The 25,402-nt window shown below is 36.4% G+C and overlaps 1 protein-coding gene across 3 annotated transcripts; it reads left to right on the forward strand.

Moving 5' to 3' along the window:
• The first annotated feature begins 1,785 nt into the window (after positions 1–1,785).
• Positions 1,786–24,278, forward strand: LOC119072876 (fibulin-1). Of its 3 annotated transcripts, XM_037178182.1 has the most exons (18): positions 1,786–2,565; positions 11,229–11,541; positions 11,629–11,720; positions 11,778–11,946; positions 12,013–12,131; positions 12,244–12,330; positions 12,396–12,545; positions 12,614–12,713; positions 12,785–12,858; positions 17,310–17,438; positions 17,513–17,653; positions 17,720–18,049; positions 22,498–22,635; positions 22,781–22,941; positions 23,005–23,359; positions 23,449–23,578; positions 23,648–23,878; positions 23,938–24,278. In XM_037178182.1, exons 1-18 carry the CDS (start codon positions 2,448–2,450, stop codon positions 24,098–24,100), a joined length of 3,000 nt encoding a protein of 999 aa, XP_037034077.1. In that variant the 5' UTR covers positions 1,786–2,447; the 3' UTR covers positions 24,101–24,278. The 3 variants fall into 3 exon arrangements, with proteins under 3 accessions (XP_037034077.1, XP_037034078.1, XP_037034079.1); XM_037178183.1 differs by lacking the exon at positions 12,785–12,858 and having other exon boundaries at positions 12,614–12,724; XM_037178184.1 differs by lacking the exon at positions 22,498–22,635.
• Positions 24,279–25,402: the final 1,124 nt, after the last annotated feature.

Raw genomic sequence — 25,402 nt, forward strand, 5'->3', positions numbered from 1 at the left:
GACGCTTCCAGCTTCGTTACGCAAAAATTAAATTTTACACCCAATTAGTTCAAACAAGCTGGCTTAGGTTTTCTCATCATCTGCCAAATAATTTTTACAAAAAAAAAAAATTAGACTGGAAACAACCAAAATTTTACCAAAAAAATCTGCGTCGCAAAGTGGCGAAATGGCGAAATATGACGAAATTCGAAAATTCGACGAAATTCGAAAATTTGACGAAATTTGAAAATTTGACGAAATTCGAAAATTTGACGAAATTTGAAAATTTGACGAAATTCGAAAATTTAACGAAATTTGAAAATTTGACGAAATTCGAAAATTTGACAAAATTTGAAAATTTGACGAAATTCGAAAATTTGACAAAATTTGACTAAATTTGACAAAATTCGAAAATTTGACAAAATTTGAAAATTTGACGAAATTTGAAAATTTGAAAATTTGATGAAATTCGAAAATTTGACGAAATTCCAAAATCTGACGAAATTAAGAAAATTTGACGAAAATCGAAAATTTGACGAAAGTAATTCTCTATCTGCCACCATTCAAGAAATATCTCCAAAACCCCAATTGACCCACCCATTTCCAACTTTCGACATTTTTCACATATACCCCTCTGTTCTACTCGTAAAACTCTGAGACTTTGCCGAAGAAAGTAACTCTCTATCTGTCACCATTCAAGAAATACCTCTAAAAACATAATTGACCTACCCATTTCCAACTTTCGACATTTTTCACATATGCCCCCTGTTCTACTCGTAAAACTCTGAGACTTTGCCAAAGAAAGTAATTCTCTATCTCTCATAGCCCAAAAAAATATTAGTCCTTTCATCCTACGCTCGAGTAGCTCAAAATTTGGTCACTCTAATCACTCTAGCTCAAACGAATCTGCCCCGACTTTTTTAATTATTTTTTGTTCGAATCGTGTTACGAATACCTTTCGTTTGATGGGTCGCACGCCTCTGTAGGTTTCAATACAGCTAAGCTACAGCCGAAAACGCGTTCCCGACCCTCGAAAACCACACTCAGAAACCACTTCGATGCCAATAAAACAAAATTCTGGTTTTTCCTGGGGTAATGGCGTATCACATTTTCATTTTTATGCCCACCCTGAGGTTCCTGCAAAATTTCATGGAGATTCGCTGACTAGTTTCCGAGATCGACCGTCGATAGATAGACAGATAGACAGATAGATAGAAACATACAGAGTAAGTTGAAAGATTTTGATTGTTTGGAAAACGTTAATTTGGTGCATTTTCTATCAAAATGACCAACTTCAAAACGATGTATCTCCGGCAATTTTAAAGTTACATAGTCGAGTGATAGCTCGTTTTGCTCGTATTTGAAGCGCGAATAAGATAGAATAGGGTTTGTGGTGATACAGGCCAAAGGAAAGAAACTTAAATTTTCGCCTATATATAGTTACCGCGTCTCAAAAAAAATTCTTCGTTCTTTTTCTGGAAGTTAGACTGCGTCAAGTCCTCCGCTAACGCTCCGGACATGATGCCGCGTCTCAAAAAAATTTCTTCGTTCTTTTTTTGGAAGTTAGACTGCGTCAAGTCCTCCGCTATCGCTCCGGACATGATATATCGAATGAATGTGTGCGCTTCTCTGTCCACAAAACCTCAACCGAGCCAGTAATTTTCATTTACAAACATTGTCAACTCATATCTTATATAAATATGTAAATATGCACAAATAAATAATGGATGAGGTAATTTCAAAATAAGGCATTTCACTATACACCAGTGTGATATCATATTCGTTGAATGTAGAAAAAATAAATAATCAGTCTAATCAAATCCATCCAACTGAACGAATCATAATACAGAGGACCGAGACATCGAGATATTATTCTAAGAATCATATTTTCGTGTGTTATATACTCGAGCGCATCATTAATATACACTTTTTTTTATTCACTCGGTTCCAACATAGATTGGCACGTGTTGTATACTCTAAAAAAAACAAACATCATAAACACAATAGCAACACAACCTTTCGAAGGGTTCAGTCAAGACTCTCAGTCGGTTTTTGTATATTTAATTTTTCCACTTAATTTGAATTTGAATTTGCATAAACGTTTGCTGTATGCCCATTTTGTAATTCCACGGTACATCACGGTATATATACCTACCCTAACATATTTCATATATACTCATATATATACGTACACAGTATACGTCTAGTACTACTTTACCCAACAGCAAAAAAAAAATTCGATATTTGCTTTTTGTGCTGCTCCCGCCTTGGCCTAATTCGTAGACATGCATTACCCCAATTTATTCATATGAGAAAATAATCGGCCAGTGATTTTGAATCGTATCGGTGTGTGCTTGTGAAAAGCTTTGATTTAAGTTAAAAATTACCAGAGCCAGAGAGAAAACAGTTCAAGTGCGGTGGTGAATATTTGTCATGTGAAAGTGTGATGTGATTTTTGCCGAAGGAAAATGAAAATTGGTGGAGATTTTGTAGATTTAAGTAAAACATTGACGTACACAATGAGATTTTGGATATTGTTGGGATTATTACTAGCTTGCTGTAATGGATTTAATGGCGAAGAAAATGGTAAGGCTAACAAAAGGCTAAAATTGAAACGTGTGATGAACGGACTTGAATTTTAAATCTGATTATTTTGACGGAACAAATGTGCAGTGTAGATCCTGATATTCATAATAATAAAATGAATTTGGCTGGAAGCACTGCATTTGGAATATTAAATTTTCTCGGGATATTTCCGTGTGTGTTTTGCAGGGAAAAATATGTTTTTAGAAAATAAATTGAATTAAAATGTTCCATTTTGGAATCGTCGTCTTCGTGCCCAAGTCCACATGAACATCCCAACGAATTACTTATGTAATTGCAGTAATAATAGAGTGGGTCAAACGATTCTCGTGCTTGGGAAGATTTTCCGCTAACGAGTTTTTAATACGGAATGTAATGCATAAAACCCTCTGTAAAGTATGTCACTCCGGGAGAAATTTTTGTAAAATGAACCGAGAGTTTTGGCTCGCTTTTATTACTTTGATTTTTCGAATTTAAATTGGATTCAAATTCGAAATAAATCGGTTTTTCGCCACATATCTTGTGCAACATCGCATCTTTCTCATTCCGTAATGTTTCCAATCAGAGATTTTTGTATGCAACCATCTAGTCACGGTGTTTGTTGAAAATAAATTTAATTTTCTAAGCGAACGATTTTGGTAGATTAGTATATCGATTGGGGTTTCCGGTATTAGTGCGTCTCTAATTTGCAATTGCATATTGGTTTCTCAAAGGAAAACGACACGACGATAAAAATGAGAGAAGTGCTCTTGCCTAGTGTTCTATTATAAATCTAAACTGAATTAGTTTAACTTATACTAAAACTAAAGAAGTAAAAGACTTTCCATCAAGCACTGCACATTTTGAATCGTAATGTCGTTGAGGGTGTGGCAGGGAATTATTTGGAATTTTTATAATTTTCGAGAATTTTTAGGAATTAAATTTACAATTTAAGAATTATACGGAATTTTAAGAATCTTTGTCTCAAATTTTGTTATTTTCGACGGGGTAAACAATTCCTTCTATTTTATCTTTTGATTTTTCTTGATTTGGTTTTGATTTTTTCTTATTTTTTTTTATTTATTTTTTTATTTTTTTGACCTTCTGATATTTTTAAATGGTTCTGCTTTTTGTTATCCTAAGGATAGCATTTTACTTACAATATTTCGAATATTTCGAAGATGTAGGAGGTTCTATGACTTAGCATTTTATGTCATATTTAGCATGAATGAATAAGCACGGTGAGCTTGAAATTTTTTTCTAGTTGAAAGTGGCTGCTGTGCCCAAAATGTTCTTGCTGTTTATGGTAGAGGACTATCCCCTGATCATTTGCCAATAAAAATTTCACCAGCAAAACAAAGATTTATCGAAGAGATTTGACAGAAAATTGATAGTATCCGATAGCCTGAGTCTTAAGTGTCCATTCCACTCAACAAAAAGTACTCCGTGAGAGAGCCGTGAGAGAGCGAACTGTCAAATAAACAAAGAAAAAATTGAAAAAATTCAATTTTGACTCTCACACGGAGTACTTTTTTGGTAAGAGGAAACTAAGCAATAACCTTTCTATTGATACCACATAAACATATTCCTTACGAGTACAATATGTTTCGAATGGTATGGAGCAGGCATGAGCGCCGACGGAGAAACCTCGGCGGCGGCTAGCCGAAAAAAATTTCTCGGCGGCGGCGAAAAAATCGGCTTGAGCCGGCTTAAAACGGCTCGGCTGGAGGTTCCTTTTAACTTTTTTTCAAAATAAAAACGTTTCGATAAATTCATGGAAAATGAACTAGTAAGCATGAAAATGAAATTGTACGGAAAGCGAAAATGTAGGTAGATTAGGTTGTTCAAAGTGCAAGTGGAACTGGTCTTGTTACAAGCAAGTCTCTAAGTCTAAGGTTCACTAACACGTCAAGTTTTATTGCCTCAAAACTTGAACTAAATGGAAAATCATGCTCCAGTACACTCATTTAACTCATTAAGAAAATGGTTTTCGAGAAGAAATCGAAAGCTCACGAAAATCAAGTAAAAATTGAAAAGAAAAAAAAAATCGAGAAAATTCGCAAAGATCGATAAAGTTTTCTCAAATTTGTGAATTAACTGATTGTGCGCCTTCGGCGCGTTCCGCAAAGGTCATACTTGCCGAAACAACAAACTTAGAAGCGAGGACGTAATATACCATTCTGGAAAATTCATGAAAATTCAAGAAAATTTTCAAAATTTTCTTAATTTTGTAAAAAAAATTCAAAAAGTACTTGAGCTGCTTAGGATCAACAGGAATCTCGGTTTTCAAAATTATTTCACCCATTCACCTTTCGAAATGTTTATTTCATTTTCCAGCCGTTTCAAGCTTGAGCCGTGTTTTTGGCACCGGCCAATCTGCCAATCTGCAAATTTAACCCGTACAAAGCATTTAAAGTTGGTTCGATTTCAACTTAAGAACAACTGAGATTCAAGCCACATCCGATCCCAATGATCGATGGCTCTATAGAATCGTCAGTCCCCCTGACACTTTTGTGGATTTTTTTTTTCTGGTTATCTTTTTATTTTTGGCAGTAGAGTTATAAAAGTGAGCTGTGTCGCATGTTGAATAATATTTATTTGTGAACTAAAAGTTGAATTATTTAGCCAATAAACAGACGATTTATTTGGAAGTGTTCAGGTCTGTAGTGCTTAGTTCACCGGGAGTTCAACGAAACTACGGATGCGTTTTCCGTCGCTGTCCAAGGTTGTGACAGGAAATTGTGAAAAGTTGACTACGTCGGAGAACTTCTAAGGGAGAACTTCCGCTTCCATAAAGCCACTTAAAAACGAAAAACCTATCAGACCTCGTTACTACGGGTCTCTACTTTCCAACGATACCAAACACTCGTGGGTAGAGACTCGACGACTGTATTTTTGATTAGTAAATGTGACACAGAAGAATAATTGTGGAGGAAAAAAAGGCCACAAAAATTCATTCCAACAGTCTCAATCCTCTTTCTTCGCATTGAACGTGATAATATCAATCTAAAATAGTAAATTACTCTTCAAATTGAGCCCTGAAACTGTTTTTACTTGCAACACTAACGAATCTTCGTAGCCAATGCAAACAGTAGATTGCTAAAAATTAGTTCCAAAGCTCAATTTTCCAAAAAAATTGTCAGTGGAGACTAACGATTCTATAGAGCCATCGATCATTCGGATCGGATGTGGCTTGAATTTCATTTTCATATAAGCTGGATGAAGTTTCATCGAAAAACATCATCTACCATTAACACGAGAAGGTTTCCCAACATTGGTACATTTTCTGATCATTCTTCTTTGCTTCTATTTCTTAGTTTTTCTTAATTTTTCTTTCTGATTTTTCTTTTTTTCTTGATTTTAGTGAAAACAATTCGTAAGTAAGTTCATCGGGTGTAGGAATTTTCAGAATTTGTAAGAATTTAAGGTCGATCTGATATATGTGCAATTAAGTGGGATCTTATATTATGGGTAACTTTCTAACAAAAATTCACCCAAAAAAATTAAGGAAACTCTTCATACTTTCCAAACTGAACACTAAGACACTTATCGGTGGCGGGACATTTCCACACCGTCAATATCGTCAGGAACGATATTATCGTTTTTTTGGACGATACTATCGTCAAAAAAACGATAATATCGTTTTTAGACGATAGTATCGTCCAAAAAAACGATAATATCGTTTTTTGGACGATAGTATCGTCTCAAAATCGATATTATCGTTTTGTAGACGATACTATCGTCCAAAAAAAACGATATTATCGCCCAAAAAATTTTCATCCAGGACGATAATATCGTCTAAATTGAAAAATTCTAAAATATTGTCTGTACGATAGTATCGTTTTCTTGTCGATATTATCGTTCAAAAAACGATATTATCGTTTTCTGGACGATATTACCGTTCTAGAAAATCTAATGGATATTTTCGTTTTCTGTACGATAATATCGTCCAGGACGATACTATCGTTTAAAAAAACGATAATATCGCCCAGGACGATATTATCGTTTAGTTTTGGGTGGTAATATTGTCCAGGACTCCATTTTACTCAGAGGTGCAGCACGAACCGAATTCTCTTCCAAAATATCGAAAAACAATTGTCAGAGGAAATCACCTACACATCAGTGTTTAAAAAAGGCGTTCAGTTCGTCCCTAAATAATTCATCTTTTTACGAAATGAATACCAACTTTGATTGTACATAAAAAGCGTTTTAACACGCCGAGCGATCCGGCCCATTGCCCCGGAGCGAAGCGGAGAGCCGCAATGCGAGCCGGGCGCCGGAACGGTGTCGGAACTTAGGAGTTAATTCTTTTTTCTTGCATCGTCTCATAATTAGTCTGTGTAATTTTTCTATATAAAATTTAAATTTACGGAACCAAATGAACCAATTTTTAATATATATTTGCCGTCTATAAAAAGGCGTTTATCTACAAGATTTTGTGTTTCGTCTTCAACAACCATCCAGAACGATAATCGTGTCTAGAATTTTTATTTTAAATAAATTAAAAACGATATTATCGTCCCAAAAATTATCGCACAGGATGATAATATCGTCCAAAATAACGATAAATTTGTTCAGAAAAAGAAAATAACGATAATATCGTCCAGCGGATATTTTCATCCAGGACGATATTATCGTCAAAAAAACGATATTATCGTTTTTTGAACGATAATATCGTTTTTTAGACGATAGTATCATCAAAAAAACGATACTACCGTCCAAAAAAACCATATTATCGTTTGAAAACGATATTATCGTTTTTTTAAACGATAATATCGTCAAGAAAACTATAATATCGTCCTGAAAATATTTTAAAATTTTTTTGGACGATAATATCGTTTTTTAGACGATGCTATCGTCTAAAAAACGATAATATCGTTCCTGACGATATTGACCGTGTAGTTATGTCGCCTCATCCACTTATCACTCGATGCAATAAAAAAAAGTTGGCGAACTGAAGGGAGAATGTGGTATGCGCCAACAGATTGGAATGCAATAAATGTGATTTTCGTTAATTTTTTTGGGTTAATTTTTGTTAGAAAATTTCCAATACATTTTCGGGAAATGGTCGTAACAGATCCCCCTATCCTTAAGACATGAAATCCCAAATAAATAGTGCTGACGTGTGGTTTTAGTATATGATTGTTTCGATTGTAATCCCTTAGCAACATTTAAAGTGACAAAGTTAACGTTTGTTTGACATACAACTTTACTCTTTACTCATCTTTGTAATCGATCAGGCTAACTTTAGAAATAAATTTGTTGACCGATGCATCGGGTCAAAATCCAATACCCCGAAACGGTAAAAAATCATTCAAAGGAAAATTCTTGGATACGAAAATTCGGTGACTCGGTGCGGTGTTATTGGTCGGAATTGAAAATTGTCAAAATGTAACAACTGACATGATTCAGCTAAATAACGTTTTCAATGTAACAATATCGTCCACTGATTACCATAGTCAATTGAGTTCAAGCTGTTACAGTCCGAAGATTCGATTTCATTCTACTTGATCATCTGTGTTCATCAGCAGCTCCATATTTCAACACATTTTGTATTCGTTCGACAATGTATTTTGTACTCATTGTTAATCAATCAATTTTTAATTCGATTAAATTTAGGTAATTCCCGATTCATTTCCATTCAATCAACGAAAAATTTATTTCATTGTTCTACTTAATTCAATTCAAATTCATTTCACGGTCAATAGATGTAATTAATTTACGAATTCGGTTACAAGTTCAAGTTAAATTCTTTTTTTTTGCAGTTGAATTGCTTAAAATGTTTAATTTGTCATTAATGCTGGTGAGATCGACAGTGGAAAGTTTTTGATTTAGTGGATTGATAGACAACTAATTTTAAACTTTTACAACCAAATATGCATTCAATCTATTACACGTTTTGTTGAAAATATGGCCCAGCATTTTGGTACAAAATCTTTTACTTCATTTGATAAATTCATTTTTCTTTATAAAATAGTACCATATTTCCAACATATTTTCAGAAAAAAGTGCCTTCTCGATTCATACAGTCAATAATACCTGCTCAATCTACAATTTCAATTAAGTTTTAGAGAAAAGAAATTTAAATAAAAAAGTATTTTAGTTGTGCCCTTCGCCTTCTTCATACACAAACAAAATGATATAAAAAAAAGTTGTGTCCATAAGCGACTATTAATGCTCGGCCAAACTTTTTACAGAATATTGGCGTTTAGAAGATTTTAGCCGTTTTCTTCTGTATTAAGGCCCGTCATTGGGAAATGACAGGACAGTTTCCCGAAAATGTATGGAAAATTTTATCACAAAAATTCACCGAAAAGATTCAAAGAAACTCACCCATGATGCTTTTCATTGTATTCGTGCACCGTCTCTTTATGTCCCCAAGGCATATTTGAACACTAAAACACTTTTTACTCGATGCAAAAACAAAAATTTTTTTTTTTGCTTTGTCGCGATAAAACACAGAAAATATTTCGACACAACTGTGACACTCCGCTATTATAAGGACTAGAATGAATGTTTGCTGTGTTCACTTCGGCGGTAAAATATTTTCATTCAAAAAAGTGTCCGACCCTTCAACGATGGTAGACTTGTATTAAAACTGTAACCTCTCCCACTTCTTTAGTAAGTTAACAAGAGTTCGCTGAGTCTAATTATGCCACCTCTTTGAATAAAAATATCGGCTGAGGTCGAATAATTCTCCGCTGAGCTTTAACAAACCTCCGCTGAGCTCTAATAATTCTCCGCTGAGCTTTGGCAAACCTCTAATGAGTTCTAATAATTCTCCGCTAGGCTTCAGTAAGAGCCCGTCAGACCTTAGCATGTTGTAGTAAGGCAATGAAGCTAAGCGAACACTCAATAAGCATCAGCGGATACCTAGTAAGTGTTCGCTATGATTTAATATGACTCCACTTAGCTTTGGCAGATCTCCGCTGAGTGTCCGATTCGCTCCATTGAGCCTTCCTGTAACTTGCTTAGGCCTAACGGACACTTCCTGAAGCCTAGCGGAGAATTATTAGAGCTCAGCGAAGAATTATTAGAGCTCAGCGGACAATTATTAGAGCTCAGCGGAGGATTATTCGACCTCAGCCGATATTTTTATTCAAAGAGGTGGCATAATTAGACTTAGCGAAGTCTTCTTAGCTTACTAAAGATGAACGAACATTTAATTACGCTCAGCGCAGTCTTACGAGAGGCTAAATTTTAATAAATGCTCTCCCATCGTTGAGAGAATGTCCGCTGAGCTCTCGTAAAGCTTTAAAAAATGGTCGATGAGCATTATTGAATGTATACGCTACCCTTTGTCAACTGTTTGATGGTTTTTATAATATGTCCGACACTTTTTTGAATGAAAATATTTTATCGCCGAAGTGAACACAGCAAACATTCATTCTAGTACTTATAGTAGCGGAGTGTCACAGTTGTGTCGAAATATTTTCTGTGTTTTTGTCGCGACAAAACAAAAAAAACTTTTTGTTTTTGCATCGAGTAAAAAGGGTTTAGCGTTCAAATATGCCTTGGCGACTTAGAATACAATGGAAAGCATAAGAGGTGAGTTTCTTTGAATTTTTTCGGTGAATTTTTGTGATAAAATTTTACATACATTTTCGGGAAACTGTCCTGTCATTTCCCAATGACGGGCCTTCTGCAGAACATAGTTGAAAAGTTGGGCGTGTGAGTTCTAGAGGATTCCTCACACGAGTTTTATGCTTTGAAAGAATCTGATGTGTTGGGAAGTGGTGGTTTAAGTGGTGGCTTCGATGATCAATCGTAAATTGAACGAAAATTTATTAAAAATAGATTTTTTCAGTTCTTTCATGGAATTCGAAGAAAGGCTAAATGCAAATCTTATTTCTTGAGATGTTTTTCTATTCCATTATTTAATGCATGTTTCATAAGCACTACGTTAAATAACTCGTCAAAAGAAAGTGTAAAACCCTTGTCGAAATTATCAGTTAATGAATGCCAGGCTGTGGAAGTCAAGCACACACTTGATATTCCTTACCTATATTTTTAGAAATTCACTGAAATCGGCTGTGGGCGATAACGGCATAAGAGAGTATATTTTACATTTCACGTATCTTCGGAAAAATTGAGAGAAAAATAATTGATTTTCTAAAAGTAGAAAAGTTGCAAAAATATACTTTTCATGTGTGCGATGTGATTAACCTCATTTTCTCCTCTCAAAAGTGTCATGAGAAATGCTGTTTTGTTGAAGCTTGATCTGATGACAGTTTGATGAAGAAAATGTTTATTTTCTCCCTTCTAGTTTTGACAGGGATAAAGACATTTTTTATCCGAACTGTCAACAGAAAGTGTCAACAAAACTCGATTTTCTCATGAGTAAAGAAAATTGTTGGGCGGAGAAAATAAGGTTAATCACACCTTGTATTATGAAAAACGTTATGTTTACATCTGCAAGGTTATAGGAGATTCCAAGTCGAGCGAGTCGCATCTTTTGCCTCCGCTCTGGTCTTTCTCGGTAAACAAATTACTATTTTATGACTTCGGTGTGATTAACCTTATTTTATCCACTTAGTAGGTATATGGGAAAATTGTTTTTTTTTTTGTTGGAATTTCCTATTTTCTCCGCTCGGTAAACAAATAATTATCACCGAAGCGCCTTTATAACCGTCCAGTTTAATACGAAAATCAATTTCAGATTATTTTCCGAATTCTATTTATTGCAGAGCCTCCACTAAATCCAATCGCCGAAGTTCTTTCTCAATGCTGCGTTTCCGGCGAGGATCTAGCACTCAAAGGTGATGCATGCGCAAACATAAAGCCACCGTTAGATATTGTGCCCGAGGATCTGATAAGCTCCTGCTTTTTCTCGTCGGAAATTTGCTGTGCATCCAAAGTACGCATCGAACAATGTAAGCACGGAGTACTGGCAGCCAAAGATGGTTTGGATTGCCATGAAAATGGAACGGACTACTACACGGGATGTTGTGAATCGTGTAAAATTGGACTGGTTATCGGTGACAGAGGCGGTGATTGCAGGTTCGTTTCAAACAAAATAGAAATCGTGCACCATGCATCATCAAAAGCTGCCACTGAAGTAAACCAAACAAACATTCTGTGTTACAGCTTGAAACCGTTCGGATGGGGTATACCATTTGATGATTCGTTCCATTATTGTTGCACCATGGGTACGTTTGTGTTGGATGAAAATAAAGAAAGTGAGTCGTGACTATCTTGTTCGTCAAGCATTACACTGAAACGTTCACCATTTGTAGGGGATTTATGCAATTCCTTTGATAGATTATGTTCGCAAATATGTGAAAATACGGACGACTCTTATGTTTGTAAATGTAATCCGGGGTATGAGCTGCTGGAAGATCGCATAACGTGCATTCCAACAACAAACGAACTAACTAACAACGAAGTGTACACCAACAGCACCGAGTACGGCACATAATTTATTTGTAAAAATATTTTCTTTTTCTTTGAAATTTATGAGTTTCGTTAAAGTGACTGCAACGCTGGTTACATTAAAAACGAACAATCTGGTGAATGTGAAGACATAGACGAATGCGAGAGCGGGGATGCTACTTGCGACATGACTAGTCAAGTGTGTTATAATACATTAGGTAATCATTTCATTCATTAGGGTTCGATTATTCATTGTTGCGACGTTGTGCTTGCTCCCGCTCATCTTTTAAACGTTACGGTTTATCGTGAACCTTATGTGTTCCCCCCCAGGTAATTACAAATGTTTGGACATTATTCAGTCACCATCGGTATGTTCAGATGGATTTAGATATATTGCTCAGACGGAATCATGTGACGGTAAGTCACTTCACGCGAAGAATTTAGTTCCCTTCGCAGCAAGTAATTCGACTATTTGTTCTCAGACATAAACGAATGTCTGGAAGAGACTGACAACTGTAACCGAAACACACAAATCTGCTTAAACACTAGGGGCACGTTTGTATGCCAGAACAAGGTGTCCGAGGAATGCTTGCCAGGATTTAAATATGACAAAAATAAGAAGACTTGCCAGGGTAACCATTTCACCCAATAAACCGATATGCGCACCGGATAATGTCGTCATCAAAACTTTTCGTTTCAGATGTTAATGAATGTGAAATAGAGAAACCGTGTGCCAAGGGCATGGACTGCATAAACACGGCTGGTGGCTTCGATTGTAAGCCGGCAAGAACTCCGAAAAAGTATGATAAAAGTAAGATTTGTAACTGTTTGTGGTTGTTTTTAATGTTGTGGTATGTTGTGTTGCATTTAGAGCGCCCCTATATGAAAGTAATAAGAAAATTACGTGCTCAGCAGGATTCAAACAATATTTTGATAAATGTGTGGGTAAGTTGGACGTTGATTGTCAGTTTATCGGCCGGTTGTTTTGGTGGCTTATCGGGAACGATATAATTTATCGCTTTTCATACACTTCGCCGTTATTTTTTGCTTCCACTTTTTTTTTCTTCTTCGCCACATTATTCAAATTTGTTAATTTTTCTCGGCTGCTACACGCAAGGCCTAAACAATGTTGCCTCTTCAGACATCGTTTGGTCGCGATAAGTTCAATGAGTAACGAATATCTCGATATGTTGGTTCTGTTACACGACGAAGGGGAGTGTGCTTACTCATCTCATCCGTTAAAGTCTTTCGGAATTTAAATCATGTTGTTAGAGGAACAGTTCACAATAAAATCCTTAAAAATTCCTGAAATTCTTGAAAATAGACTCTTGTTCAATGCATTGATAACTAGCAAGCAAATGTTCATATCTCATATGGAATGCGCAGTCTTTAACGTGCAAGACTTTTACTGATTATAATGGAAAGTTTCGATTTTTTAAAATAGGTTCGGTTTTCTTTCGTTTAAATTCTTTCAGTACATTTTTCAACCATTTTCCTAACAATACGTTCCTCAACATCTGCCACTTGTGATAAAACTTTTGCGTACGACGCACAATGCGTCACCCTCAGCGATATCAGTTATTTTGTAAGTAAGATAAAGGACTTGCGTCACATTTACCCTTTAAGGGTTTTTTTTTGACTGATATCAACACTTTTGTAAGTGTGTCATTTCGACAATATCAAAAAATCTTACGGAAATTAAAAAATGCTAGAGAATTAATCCCAAAATCTAGAAACTAATCTTGGAACACCTCACTAATGTCGAAAATAACCCAAATCCATCAAAAAATCCGATGGAAGTTAGGAAGTGCCAGAGGAATCATCTGTCATCCCAAAATTTAGGAACCAACATTGGAACATCTCACTCATGTCGAAAATAACCCAAATTCATCAAAAAATCCGGTGAAAGTTAGGAAGTGCCAGAGGAATCATCTGTCATCCCAAAATTTAGGAACCAACCTTGGAACACCTTACTCATGTCGAAAATAACCCAAATCCATCAAAAAATCCGATGGAAGTTAGGAAGTGCCAGAGGAATCATCTGTCATCCCAAAATTTAGGAACCAACATTGGAACATCTCACTCATGTCGAAAATAACCCAAATTCATCAAAAAATCCGATGGAAGTTAGGAAGTGCCAGAGGAATCACCTGTCATCCCAAAATTTAGGAACCAACATTGGAACATCTCACTCATGTCGAAAATAACCCAAATTCATCAAAAAATCCGGTGGAAGTTAGGAAGTGCCAGAGGAATCATCTGTCATATCAAAATATAGGAACCAACATTGGTACACCTCACTAATGTCGAAAATTACCCAAATCCATCGAAAAATCCGATGGAAGTTAGGAAGTGCCAGAGGAATCATCTGTCATCCCAAAATTTAGGAACCAACTTTGGAACACCTCACTAATGTCGAAAATAACCTAAATTCATCAAAAAATCCGATGGAAGTTAGGAAGTGCCAGAGGAATCATCTGTCATCCCAAAATTTAGGAACCAACATTGGAACATCTCACTCATGTCCAAAATAACCCAAATTCATCAAAAAATCCGATGGAAGTTAGGAAGTGCCAGAGGAATCATCTGTCATCCCAAAATTTAAGAACCAACCTTGGAACACCTTACTCATGTCGAAAATAACCCAAATCCATCAAAAAATCCGATGGAAGTTAGGAAGTGCCAGAGAAATCATCTGTCATATCAAAATTTAGGAACCAACATTGGTACACCTCACTAATGTCGAAAATAACCCAAATTCACCAAAAAATCCGATGGAAGTTAGGAAGTGCCAGAGGAATCATCTGTCATCCCAAAATTTAGGAACCAACATTGGAACATCTCACTCATGTCGAAAATAACCCAAATTCATCAAAAAATCCGATGGAAGTTAGGAAGTGCCAGAGGAATCATCTGTCATCCCAAAATTTAGGAACCAACTTTGAAACACCTCACTAATGTCGAAAATTACCCAAATCCATCGAAAAATCCGATGGAAGTTAGGAAGTGCCAGAGGAATCATCTGTCATCCCAAAATTTAGGAACCAACTTTGGAACACCTCACTAATGTCGAAAATAACCCAAATTCATCAAAAAATCCGATGGAAGTTAGGAAGTGCCAGAGAAATCATCTGTCATATCAAAATTTAGGAACCAACATTGGTACACCTCACTAATGTCGAAAATAACCCAAATTCACCAAAAAATCCGATGGAAGTTAGGAAGTGCCAGAGGAATCATCTGTCATCCCAAAATTTAGGAACCAACATTGGAACATCTCACTCATGTCGAAAATAACCCAAATCCATCGAAAAATCCGATGGAAGTTAGGTTGTGCCAGAGGAATCATCTGTCATCCCAAAATTTAGGAACCAGTCTTGGAACATCTCACTCATGTCGAAAATAACCCAAATTCATCAAAAAATCCGATGGAAGTTAGGTTGTGCCAGAGGAATCATCTGTCATCCCAAAATTTAGGAACCAACCTTGGAACACCTTACTCATGTCGAAAATAACCCAAATCCATCAAAAAATCCGATGGAAGTTAGGAAGTGCCAGAGGAATCATCTGTCATCCCAAAATTTAGGAACCAACCTTGGAACACCTTACTCATGTCGAAAATAACCCAAATCCATCAAAAAATCCGATGGAAGTTAGGAAGTGCCAGAGGAATCATCTGTCATCCCAAAATTTAGGAACCAACATTGGAACATCTCACTCATGTCGAAAATAACCCAAATCCATCGAAAAATCCGATGGAAGTTAGGTTGTGCCAGAGGAATCATCTGTCATCCCAAAATTTAGGAACCAACATTGGAACACCTTACTCATGTCGAAAATAACGCAAATCCATCAAAAAATCCGATGGAAGTTAGGTTGTGCCAGAGGAATCACCTGTCATCCCAAAATTTAGGAACCGACCTAGTGGAAGTTAATACTGAATGATCCCAACAATTCCCTACAAGATATACATCCCAAAACAACACACACCATTTACCACATTACCATCCATATCATGCAACAAAATATACAACTCACACACACACAAATTGGCTTTTATATGGCATTTGTATGGAGACTTTGGGGAGCTCCAGATTCCAAGATACGGGTTTTTTTTTCAACTTTTGAAAATTCCATTCTTATTTTTGGGCCAATATTAGCCTATAACCAAAATTTCAGGAAAATCTGTAGAAACGTTTAGGAGTTGCTGGATTCACTTTTCCATAGGAACTAACTAACTATCTAACTGACGTAGGCGATTTGCATTATCTGAAAATTCGAAATTTTGCTTATTTTCATACAAACATAAATATTTCGAAGTTCAATATCTCGGCCAATTTTGAAGCTGCAGTAACGTGTGATAGCTCGTTGCACTCGTATAAATTCCTAGATTCCATAGATATATTAGTTTAGGGGTCGTTGGAGTTAAGGGAGAGAAGTCAAAAAGTTGCTGTAAATATGCTCCGCCGTCCTCAAAAAATTTTTGTTAAAACATTTTTGGTAGTGGACTTGCGTCACGCCCGCTTACTAACGTGCGGGCATGATGCGCGATAAAAATATTGAAGTAATAGATTTTGTAACAAAATGAAGTAACAGATTTAGTAATTGATTTCAATGGTGTACTTACCAAGCTAAATCGTAGATAAATTTGCAGGTCACAAAAATTTTCTTTTTTCTGGTGTAGTTCCATATCAATTATGACGGACGAGTTCGCCATCACCATCCGATTTTAATCATGAAAACACAAATCTTATTTAGTGTACCACTTTGTCACTCCACTCTCAATTCAATTATTATCTCAGCGAAATCACTGTTACCAATTATTTTTCTCCGCTAAAAATTCAAATCCACCCAAGCATTCCAAGCATCACCTGAATAATTCAGTGGCCAATAAAATCATTGACATAATCCGTTAAGAAGAGTATTTCACTTTTGAATTTCAAATTATCGTAATGTATTCACACCAGTTTCATCACTTCAACCCTTTCAAGCCATGCCTCTTCGCTATATCTTCAAATAAACTAAATCTCATTTTCCAGCCTTCTCAGCTCGCGCATTTATTGTCATTCGATGTGACAAACACTTCACAAATCATTTGCAAACAGCACAAGCTTTTATCAAACTCTAATGGCACGCATATTACATTTTAAGCCCGCCGCCACCCCACATTCACACCTCTATCCAGCTCACATTTAAACAAATTTTTCTGGTGACATTGAAAATCCTCCCAGAACCATTTTTGCCGAATGACTTAAACAACACCAGTCATATTTTCGTCTAGTCATCTCTCGCATTGGAAATTAAATACATTTCTCTGGCTCTGTAACCGGTTTATCTCGAACCGAAGTGCTTTTTACCCCCAAAAAATCGCTAATAAATTCAATTTGTATTTCAAGACATTGACGAATGTACATTGGATCGTAATGCATGTGACAAGCATCAAGTATGTACCAATTTGGCTGGAGGATTTCAATGTGATTGCAAAATTGGATTTACTTTGGATAAAGTAACGAACGCGTGCGTTGGTAAAATATTTTCCATTCTTTTTGTTGAGAATGAAAAAATCGGATTAAATTTCGCGCGAACTTTTGTCGTTTAGACGTCAATGAGTGCCAGATCAATAATCATGATTGTTTGGAATCACAAAGATGTGACAACACAATCGGATCGTACACATGCATTCGGCTACAAAGTTGCGGTACGGGTTACACACTAAATGCTGGTACAGGCTATTGTGATGGTAATGTGTATCCCGAACCGAATCAATCACATCTGCGTTCATTCTAAAAAATGTAACCATTTTTAGATGATGACGAGTGTGCCCTCGGTCGCCATAATTGCGTCGCTCCGTACGAGTGCCGCAACACAAAAGGCTCGTTTAGATGTGACCGGCCCCGATACACAACGTCCGTGCCAATAACGGCAACAGCAACGAGCGCAACACCAACTTTTACGGCAACAGCTACCACGTTACGTCGCCCCGTATCACCACAACAGGTGTATGTTCCTCCTCAGGTGTATCGATACAATACACCAAATCCCTATGAGTCCACTCAGTATCGGAGTAGCGAATATGACAGATATTCTGCACCGTGTGATGTTGGCTTTGTAAGAAACGTGCAGGGTGCTTGTGTGGGTAAGTTGACAATTTTTAAGTGGTTTATGTTTCACGCGTTGCGTGTGACGACTCTTCTCAGATGAAAATTATGCGGATAGCTGTGTCATCTGCTATCCACTGCGACGACAAGAATAAGCAATGACTTTCGGATGATGTGATCTAATATCGACACAAATCATAAATCAACCTTGAAACTAATGAAGTAAAGGATTGACTATCAATATGTTAAAAGTGCTTCAATAGAAAGAAGTAATCGATTCGGCAGTTGTACTAGTAATCGACAATTTTTTTTTTTTTTTAATTTTGAGAATCTTTTTGGAAATAAATTCCAAAAACTTTCGAAAGTCTTTGAAAAAAATCCAAAAAAAAAATTCAAAGAAAGGTGCGGGAAAACCGGAAAAGTAGGAAAATATGTTATTTTGCTTGCTATCTCCCCAATGGCTACTGATCGACAAACGCGATTTTTCTAACTTAGACAATAAAAGATTCACCTCGTCAATACCTTTCATTTGATGTATCGCATACGATTTTTGAGCGAAAACATCCAGAGATATTGCTTTGAAAACTAGTGAAAAACTGACAAGCAAAACATATTTTCTTGTTTTCCCGCGCCTCCCTTTGCTAAAATTTTTTGATTTTTTTAAAAGACTTTTGAGAATTTCTGTATCGAACCGGTCGAACCTGAAGAAATCGGCATGACGTTCGAATAGTGTTCAAGAAAATACGATTCCTTTGTTTTGTTCCAAGTTGAATCATCGATTCTGGAAAAGACGTTATGGCCCAATACTTCAAATCTTCAAAAGTATTGAGCAGATAGCATCAGCGTGTGTGACATAAGCGAAAAAGCTTTGGAAAGATATAGAATCAGAGATTCCATCGCTCCTATTTCTACCGAATAGTATTTTTTGTGAATCAAAAGCTGAGGAATAATACTGTCGTTTGAAAGAAAATTAAAAATTGAAAGTTTCAATTTGAAACTGGTAACGACACTGTACCTGTACAGTATGAAATGAAAAAGTACTTTGACTTCAACAGGTGATCGCGAACATTCAAATTTCTTGCCATCGACAATCTTGTTTAAACATTTGAAAAACCTGTGGGTTCCAGTTCAGGTTTTGGGTCAACCTAATTCCATTTTTCAGGATTAAAGTCAATTCAGGTATTAACTTGAATCTCACAATCAGGCTCTCTGAATCTCACAAACGGGGTCAGTTCAGGTCAATATTAAGTCATGGCCTGACCTGAACATGATCCAGGATCACCTGACCTGAACCTGATCCAGGATCACCTGACCTGAACCTGATCCAGAATCACCTGACCTGTTCCGAAAATCCTAAAAAAATCCTAAAATTCTACTAATTCTTAAAATGTAATCTTTTTGGGGTCTTGACAATTTTAAGAAGTTTAAGGAAATTGTCTAAAAATCCTTAAAAAATCTTACAAAATTCCTAAAAAAATTCTTGAACAAAAAATTGCCAAAAATATGCAATTAGTCTAGCAATTAGTTTACTAATTCTCTAACTTTGTTCGTTTGAAGTATCAATTCGTGTAGAATACTCAATCTGGTACTTCTTTCGTCTCACTGTACATTTCATTATATAAATGAACAGCGGCCAGATGTCATCGTTTATTTTTGTCGTTTTCGATAACAGATGATTAGCTGTTTTTAAAAGGTTAAAGGTCCAATGGGTCAGACTTTGGATAGTAAATTTTAAGAGTGCTCACCCTATGGCAATTTTCTAGCCTACATTTGTGCGCAAAAATATTCGTTTTTTGATGATTTCTCTGAACCAAAATCTTCTTTTGAAAAAGTAAAACCATTACAGCATGCAAAAATGCGTTACTTCTAAGGAAAATATTGATTTGTGGCGGATAACTTAACCCACTTGTAAGGGCAATAAGTTATCATCCACAAACCAATTTTTCTCTTCAAAGTAACACATTTTTGCATGCTTTAATAGTTTTACTTTTTCAAAAAAACTTTTTGGTTCAGAGAAATCACCAAAAAACGAATATTTTTGCGCACAAATGTAGGCTAGAAAATTGCCAAGTGGTGAGCGCTCTTAACATAAAATGCCATTCCTAAATGAACACCAATGCTAAGGGAAGGTTTTTCGGCGAAATCGGACTACTTATCAAGATAAGCAGAGAAGTGTCAAAAATCATTAAAAAAAAACTAGCTGACATCATTTATGAATGACATCTAAATTGTAGTCACACTGAAAATCTATCTTTACTACTTTTCACACATATAGCCTACAATCAGGAGGACAAAAGTTGAATTATGACACCGTGGCAAGTTGTAATGCTTCGTAGAATTATTGTGCATACTATTCCTATAAACATAAGAATTTTGGTGGTGCAATACCCTCTCCAGCAAACAAACTTTGTTTTGACGCTGTCAAAGTACCACTTTACTTCGCCAATTTGACACTGACTTTTTTTGTGATGGAGTTGCCGTGCCGTGTTTATTTTTAGCGATATCAACATGCACAAATTTTAAACTTTATTTCATTTTTCCACAACAAAATGGCGGAGCAAAACACAAAAAAGACAAAAGACATCACAATCACAAATTATTCACTTTCGAACACCGAAGTGGTGACAAGAGACATAATATTTTCGACACCACGCAAAAAAGGACAGCACACACTGTACAGTTTTACCACCCTAATTACTCTCGTTTGTTTGCTAGAGAGGGTATTGGGTGACGCTATTTATACACACACAAAGTGCTTAAGGCCCGTAATTGGGAAATGACAGGACAGTTTCCCGAAAATGTATGGAAAATTTTATCACAAAAATTCACCGAAAATATTCAAAGAAACTCACCCATGATGCTTTCCATTGTATTCGTGCACCGTCTCTTTATGTCCCCAAGGCATATTTGAACACTAAAACACTTTTTACTCGATGCAAAGACAAAAATTTTTTTTTGTTTTGTCGCGACAAAAACACAGAAAATATTTCGACACAACTGTGACACTCCGCTATTATAAGGACTAGAATGAATGTTTGCTGTGTTCACTTCGGCGGTAAAATATTTTCATTCAAAAAAGTGTCCGACCCTTCAACGATGGCAGACATTTATTAAAATTGTAACCTCTCCCACTTCTTTATTCAGCTAACAAGACTTCGCTGAGTCTAATTGTGCCACTTCTTCGAACAAAAATATCGGCTGAGGCCGAATAATTCTCCGCTGAGCTTTAACAAACCTCCGCTGAGCTCTAATAGTTCTCCGCTAGGCTTTCAGTAAGAGTCCGGCAGACCTTAGCACGTTGTAGTAAGGCAATGAAGCTAAGCGAACACTCAATAAGCATCAGCGGATACCTATTAATTGTTGCTATGATTTAATATGACTCCACTTAGCTTTGACAGATCTCCGCTGAGTGTCCGATTCGCTCCATTCGCTCCTTCCTGCAACTTGCTTAGGCCTAACGGACACTTCCTGAAGCCTAGCGGAGAATTATTAGAACTCAGCGGAGGTTTGTTAAAGCTCAGCGGAGAATTATTAGAACTCAGCCGATATTTTTATTCAAAGACGTGGCATAATTAGACTTCGCGAAGTCTTCTTAGCTTACTAAAGAGGAACGAACATTTATTTACGCTCAGCGCAGTCCTACGAACGAGAGGCTAAATTTTTAATAAATGCTCTCCCATCGTTGAGAGAATGTCCGCTGAGCTCTCGTAAAGCTTTCAAAAATGGTCGATGAACATTATTAAATGTACACGCTACCCTTTGTCAACCGTTTGATGATTGTTTTTAAATGTCCGACACTTTTTTGAATGAAAATATTTTACCGCCGAAGTGAACACAGCAAACATTGATTCTAGTACTTATAGGTAGCGGAGTGTCACAGTTGTGTCGAAATATTTTCTGTGTTTTTGTCGCGACAAAACAAAAAAAAATTTTGTTTTTGCATCGAGTAAAAAGTGTTTAGTGTTCAAATATGCCTTGGCGACCTAAAGAGACCATGCCCGAATACAATGGAAAGCATAAGAGGTGAGTTTCTTTGAATTTTTTCGGTGAATTTTTCTGATAAAATTTTCCATACATTTTCGGGAAACTGTCCTGTCATTTTCCAATGACGGGCCTTAACTTGAAAACTTTAAAAAGATTGAGTTATTGTTTCATCGAGAGCAATCACACATCTCAGCGGTGTATACTTGCTTTTATATGAAATAATGACAAAAGTCTACACTGGGCTGAATGTTCAATTGAATTTTTAAAAACAATATCTTTCTCTGTTCATTGATATAATGTTCGAATTCAATAAATTCAATTTGAGTAAATCGTACTGACTATTCCATCATTCCGAGATGTTATTCAATTTTCTTCATGAAATGTTTTTTCTTTATCTTTTTGGCTCTTTCCAATCTCAATTCTTTTTTGTATTCCTTTCCTTTCTATTTTTTGTTTATTTGATTTTTATTTTTCATTATTTCTATATTTACCTTATCGGAAGATATTGACGAATGTTATATTGGCAATCCTTGTAAAAGGAATCAACGATGCTATAATACAAACGGTTCTTATAAATGCCAAAGTCTCTTGACATGTTCTGGTGGCTATACTTCGAATGATGAAGGAACTCAATGCATTGGTATGACTTTCGAATAGAAATAATAAAATATTTTTCTATTTTTTGATTGCACTGGATGCTTGTTGTTGTTTCCGTTTATAAAGCGGTTACAATGTTTGCTCATCTGATTTCTTTCTTCTTCCTTTCGCATTTCGATTTTGCTTAGACATTGACGAGTGTGCAACGAACGAGAATTCTTGTGCACCGGATCAGACTTGCAGAAATAAGCAGGGAGGTTATACCTGCTTCTGTCAACCCGGACACGAATTCAATAAGAACAGCCAACGGTGTGAGGACGTAAATGAATGCGAACAGTTCAAAGGACAGGTGAGAAGATCATTTTCGCATACGTTTCAAGTGGATGAAAATTCATTTTCTCTTCCGGGACAGGTGTGTCCGGCAAACACCGAATGCCATAACACAATCGGTTCGTATAACTGTGAATGCTTGAATGGTTTCAAGAAAATCAATCACGATGACAAGGTGTGCATTGATGTCGATGAATGCAAAGACATTCCCGGTCTGTGCCACCAGCGATGCAACAACTACTGGGGATCGTATCGGTGTTCGTGTGATTCGGGATTCCGTTTGAACGAAAATAACCGAACCTGTGACGATGTAAATGAGTGCGAAGTTCACAAGACGTACAATCTGTGCATGGGCATCTGCGAGAATACTCAGGGTTCATATAAATGTACTTGTCCGCCGGGATATAAATTGGGTGTGGATGGAAGAACTTGCCAAGGTAATTACTATTGAAAATGAACCAGTCACCGGCAGTGCCAATCCGGTACGAAAATTGTGTAACACAAAATTTCCACTTTCGGTTAACAGACATCGACGAATGTCTAACCCTGCACGCATGTAACAGTCAAAACGAGATCTGTACAAATACCAGAGGAAGCTACCGATGCACACAAATCCATTGTCCACCTGATTTTATGATCGATCCCGAAAAGAGAAAGTAAATAGAAAAACCTTCCAAACGCCTAACGTACCTCCGCATCGAATTTTCCATATTTTTTTTTTCAAGTCGCTGCAAACGTATCTCACTATATTGCGATCAACAGGACACGGAGTGCTTCCAGAGACCGTCGTCCTATTCATACAATTTCATTACATTAGTAGCAAATTTAGCCCTACCACCTCAGGGTCGGACATTTTTCAATTTGAAGGGGCCGCATTGGTACGAAAACATCGATTTCGAGCTTAAGGTCATCCGAACTCAGCCCCATGTACAAAATGTTAATGAGAGATTCTTCAGGTTGGGAATTGATCTTTGTATTTTAGTCTCAAATGGTAATTACGTTTTTGATCTTTCAGCATGCACAAAATGAACACCGAAGTGCTGTTGAGTTTAATGGAGGTGTTGAAAGGTCCGCAAGACATTGAATTGGAGCTGAAAATGACCGTTTTCAGGGATGGTCAACCTGCTGGAACTAATGTTGCCAAAATATTTATTTTCGTCTCAGAATATTCGTACTAAGTCAGTGCCAGTGTTCATATGCAAAGAAGAATTTTTCTTTCAAAATAAATTTTATCGAACATTTAGTGGCATGTAGATTTGTAGGAATTGCAAAATTATCTTTTTTATTTGCTTATCGAATAATAGGTGCAAACAATGAAACTGGATAAGATTTCAAAATAAAAAATTTATTATTTTTCACCTTTCTTTCATTAAACCAATTTTCATCCGGACGTGACGTTCACAATACTTCTGTCCATCGCATACAGATCATTTTCATGGCCTTGTAAACGTCAGAGACGATCCCAGCTGTCAGACATGTAAAAACCAGTAAATTGAACGCAGTCAACGTCAACTAATTGAGGTTAAGGATTACTCGACGAAACATTTAGTGGGGTTACGTTGACAAGTACCGTATAATGAAAATGATCTACAGAGCAATGATAAGCGCGGCCACTCATGGCTGGGATAGAACACGTCTGACGATGACAGATTGATTACATGTAACCGATGGGAGAAAAACTCCATAAAAATCCAACGAAAACGTCAAAAATATATGTGAAATTGAGAGAGAAAATTGTTGAAAAAAATATGCCTCAGGCGTGTTCTATCCCAGCCATGAGTGGCCGCTCTTATCATTTGTCTGATCGCATAAAAACCTTAGAGAAGCGAATTTGTGAGAGTATTTCATATATTTTCCCGTACAAATTTGCCTCTCTAAGGTTTTTATGCATTGTACGGTAGAATACGGGAGGGACTAATCGATTTTTTTCGAGATTTTTTTGTCAAATATCAGTAGAAATACGAAAAATAAGAAACTCGTATGCCCTATGTTCCAAAATAATGGCAATAATTGAAAAGATTTTACAAAAAGAAAATCTATGAAAACTGGATACATTCTCGATCCTACAATTAGATGGGAAAAAACATTATCAAAAACAGAGGAAATAAATGAAGAAAAGCGTGAGCATTACCTTAATACGATACCGAAATACAAAGAACGGTTCCCGAATGTCAAACATTGGGACGTGATTGGATTATTTTTTGGTGCGAGAGGAATGATCCCGAAATTTACATCAAACATTCTAAAATCAAAATTCAAATGGTATTAAGATACATAAAGCAAGTTGTAAGCAGTCCTTTATAAATCATGAAAACGACTCTAGCATGGACAATTTTTTGCGTTTGTTATGTAAATATAAAATGGAAACAAAGATCGTAAAGCGTATTCCGAACGGTGCAAGGCATTGCGTTGCTGATAAACTGAACTCGCTGTTGCAAAGATGTTTAGATCAAAATTCAGTGGAGGCATGGCAGGATCTA

The sequence above is a fragment of the Bradysia coprophila genome (genome assembly GCF_014529535.1).
Source record: "Bradysia coprophila strain Holo2 chromosome IV unlocalized genomic scaffold, BU_Bcop_v1 contig_84, whole genome shotgun sequence".
NCBI lineage: Eukaryota > Metazoa > Arthropoda > Insecta > Diptera > Sciaridae > Bradysia > Bradysia coprophila.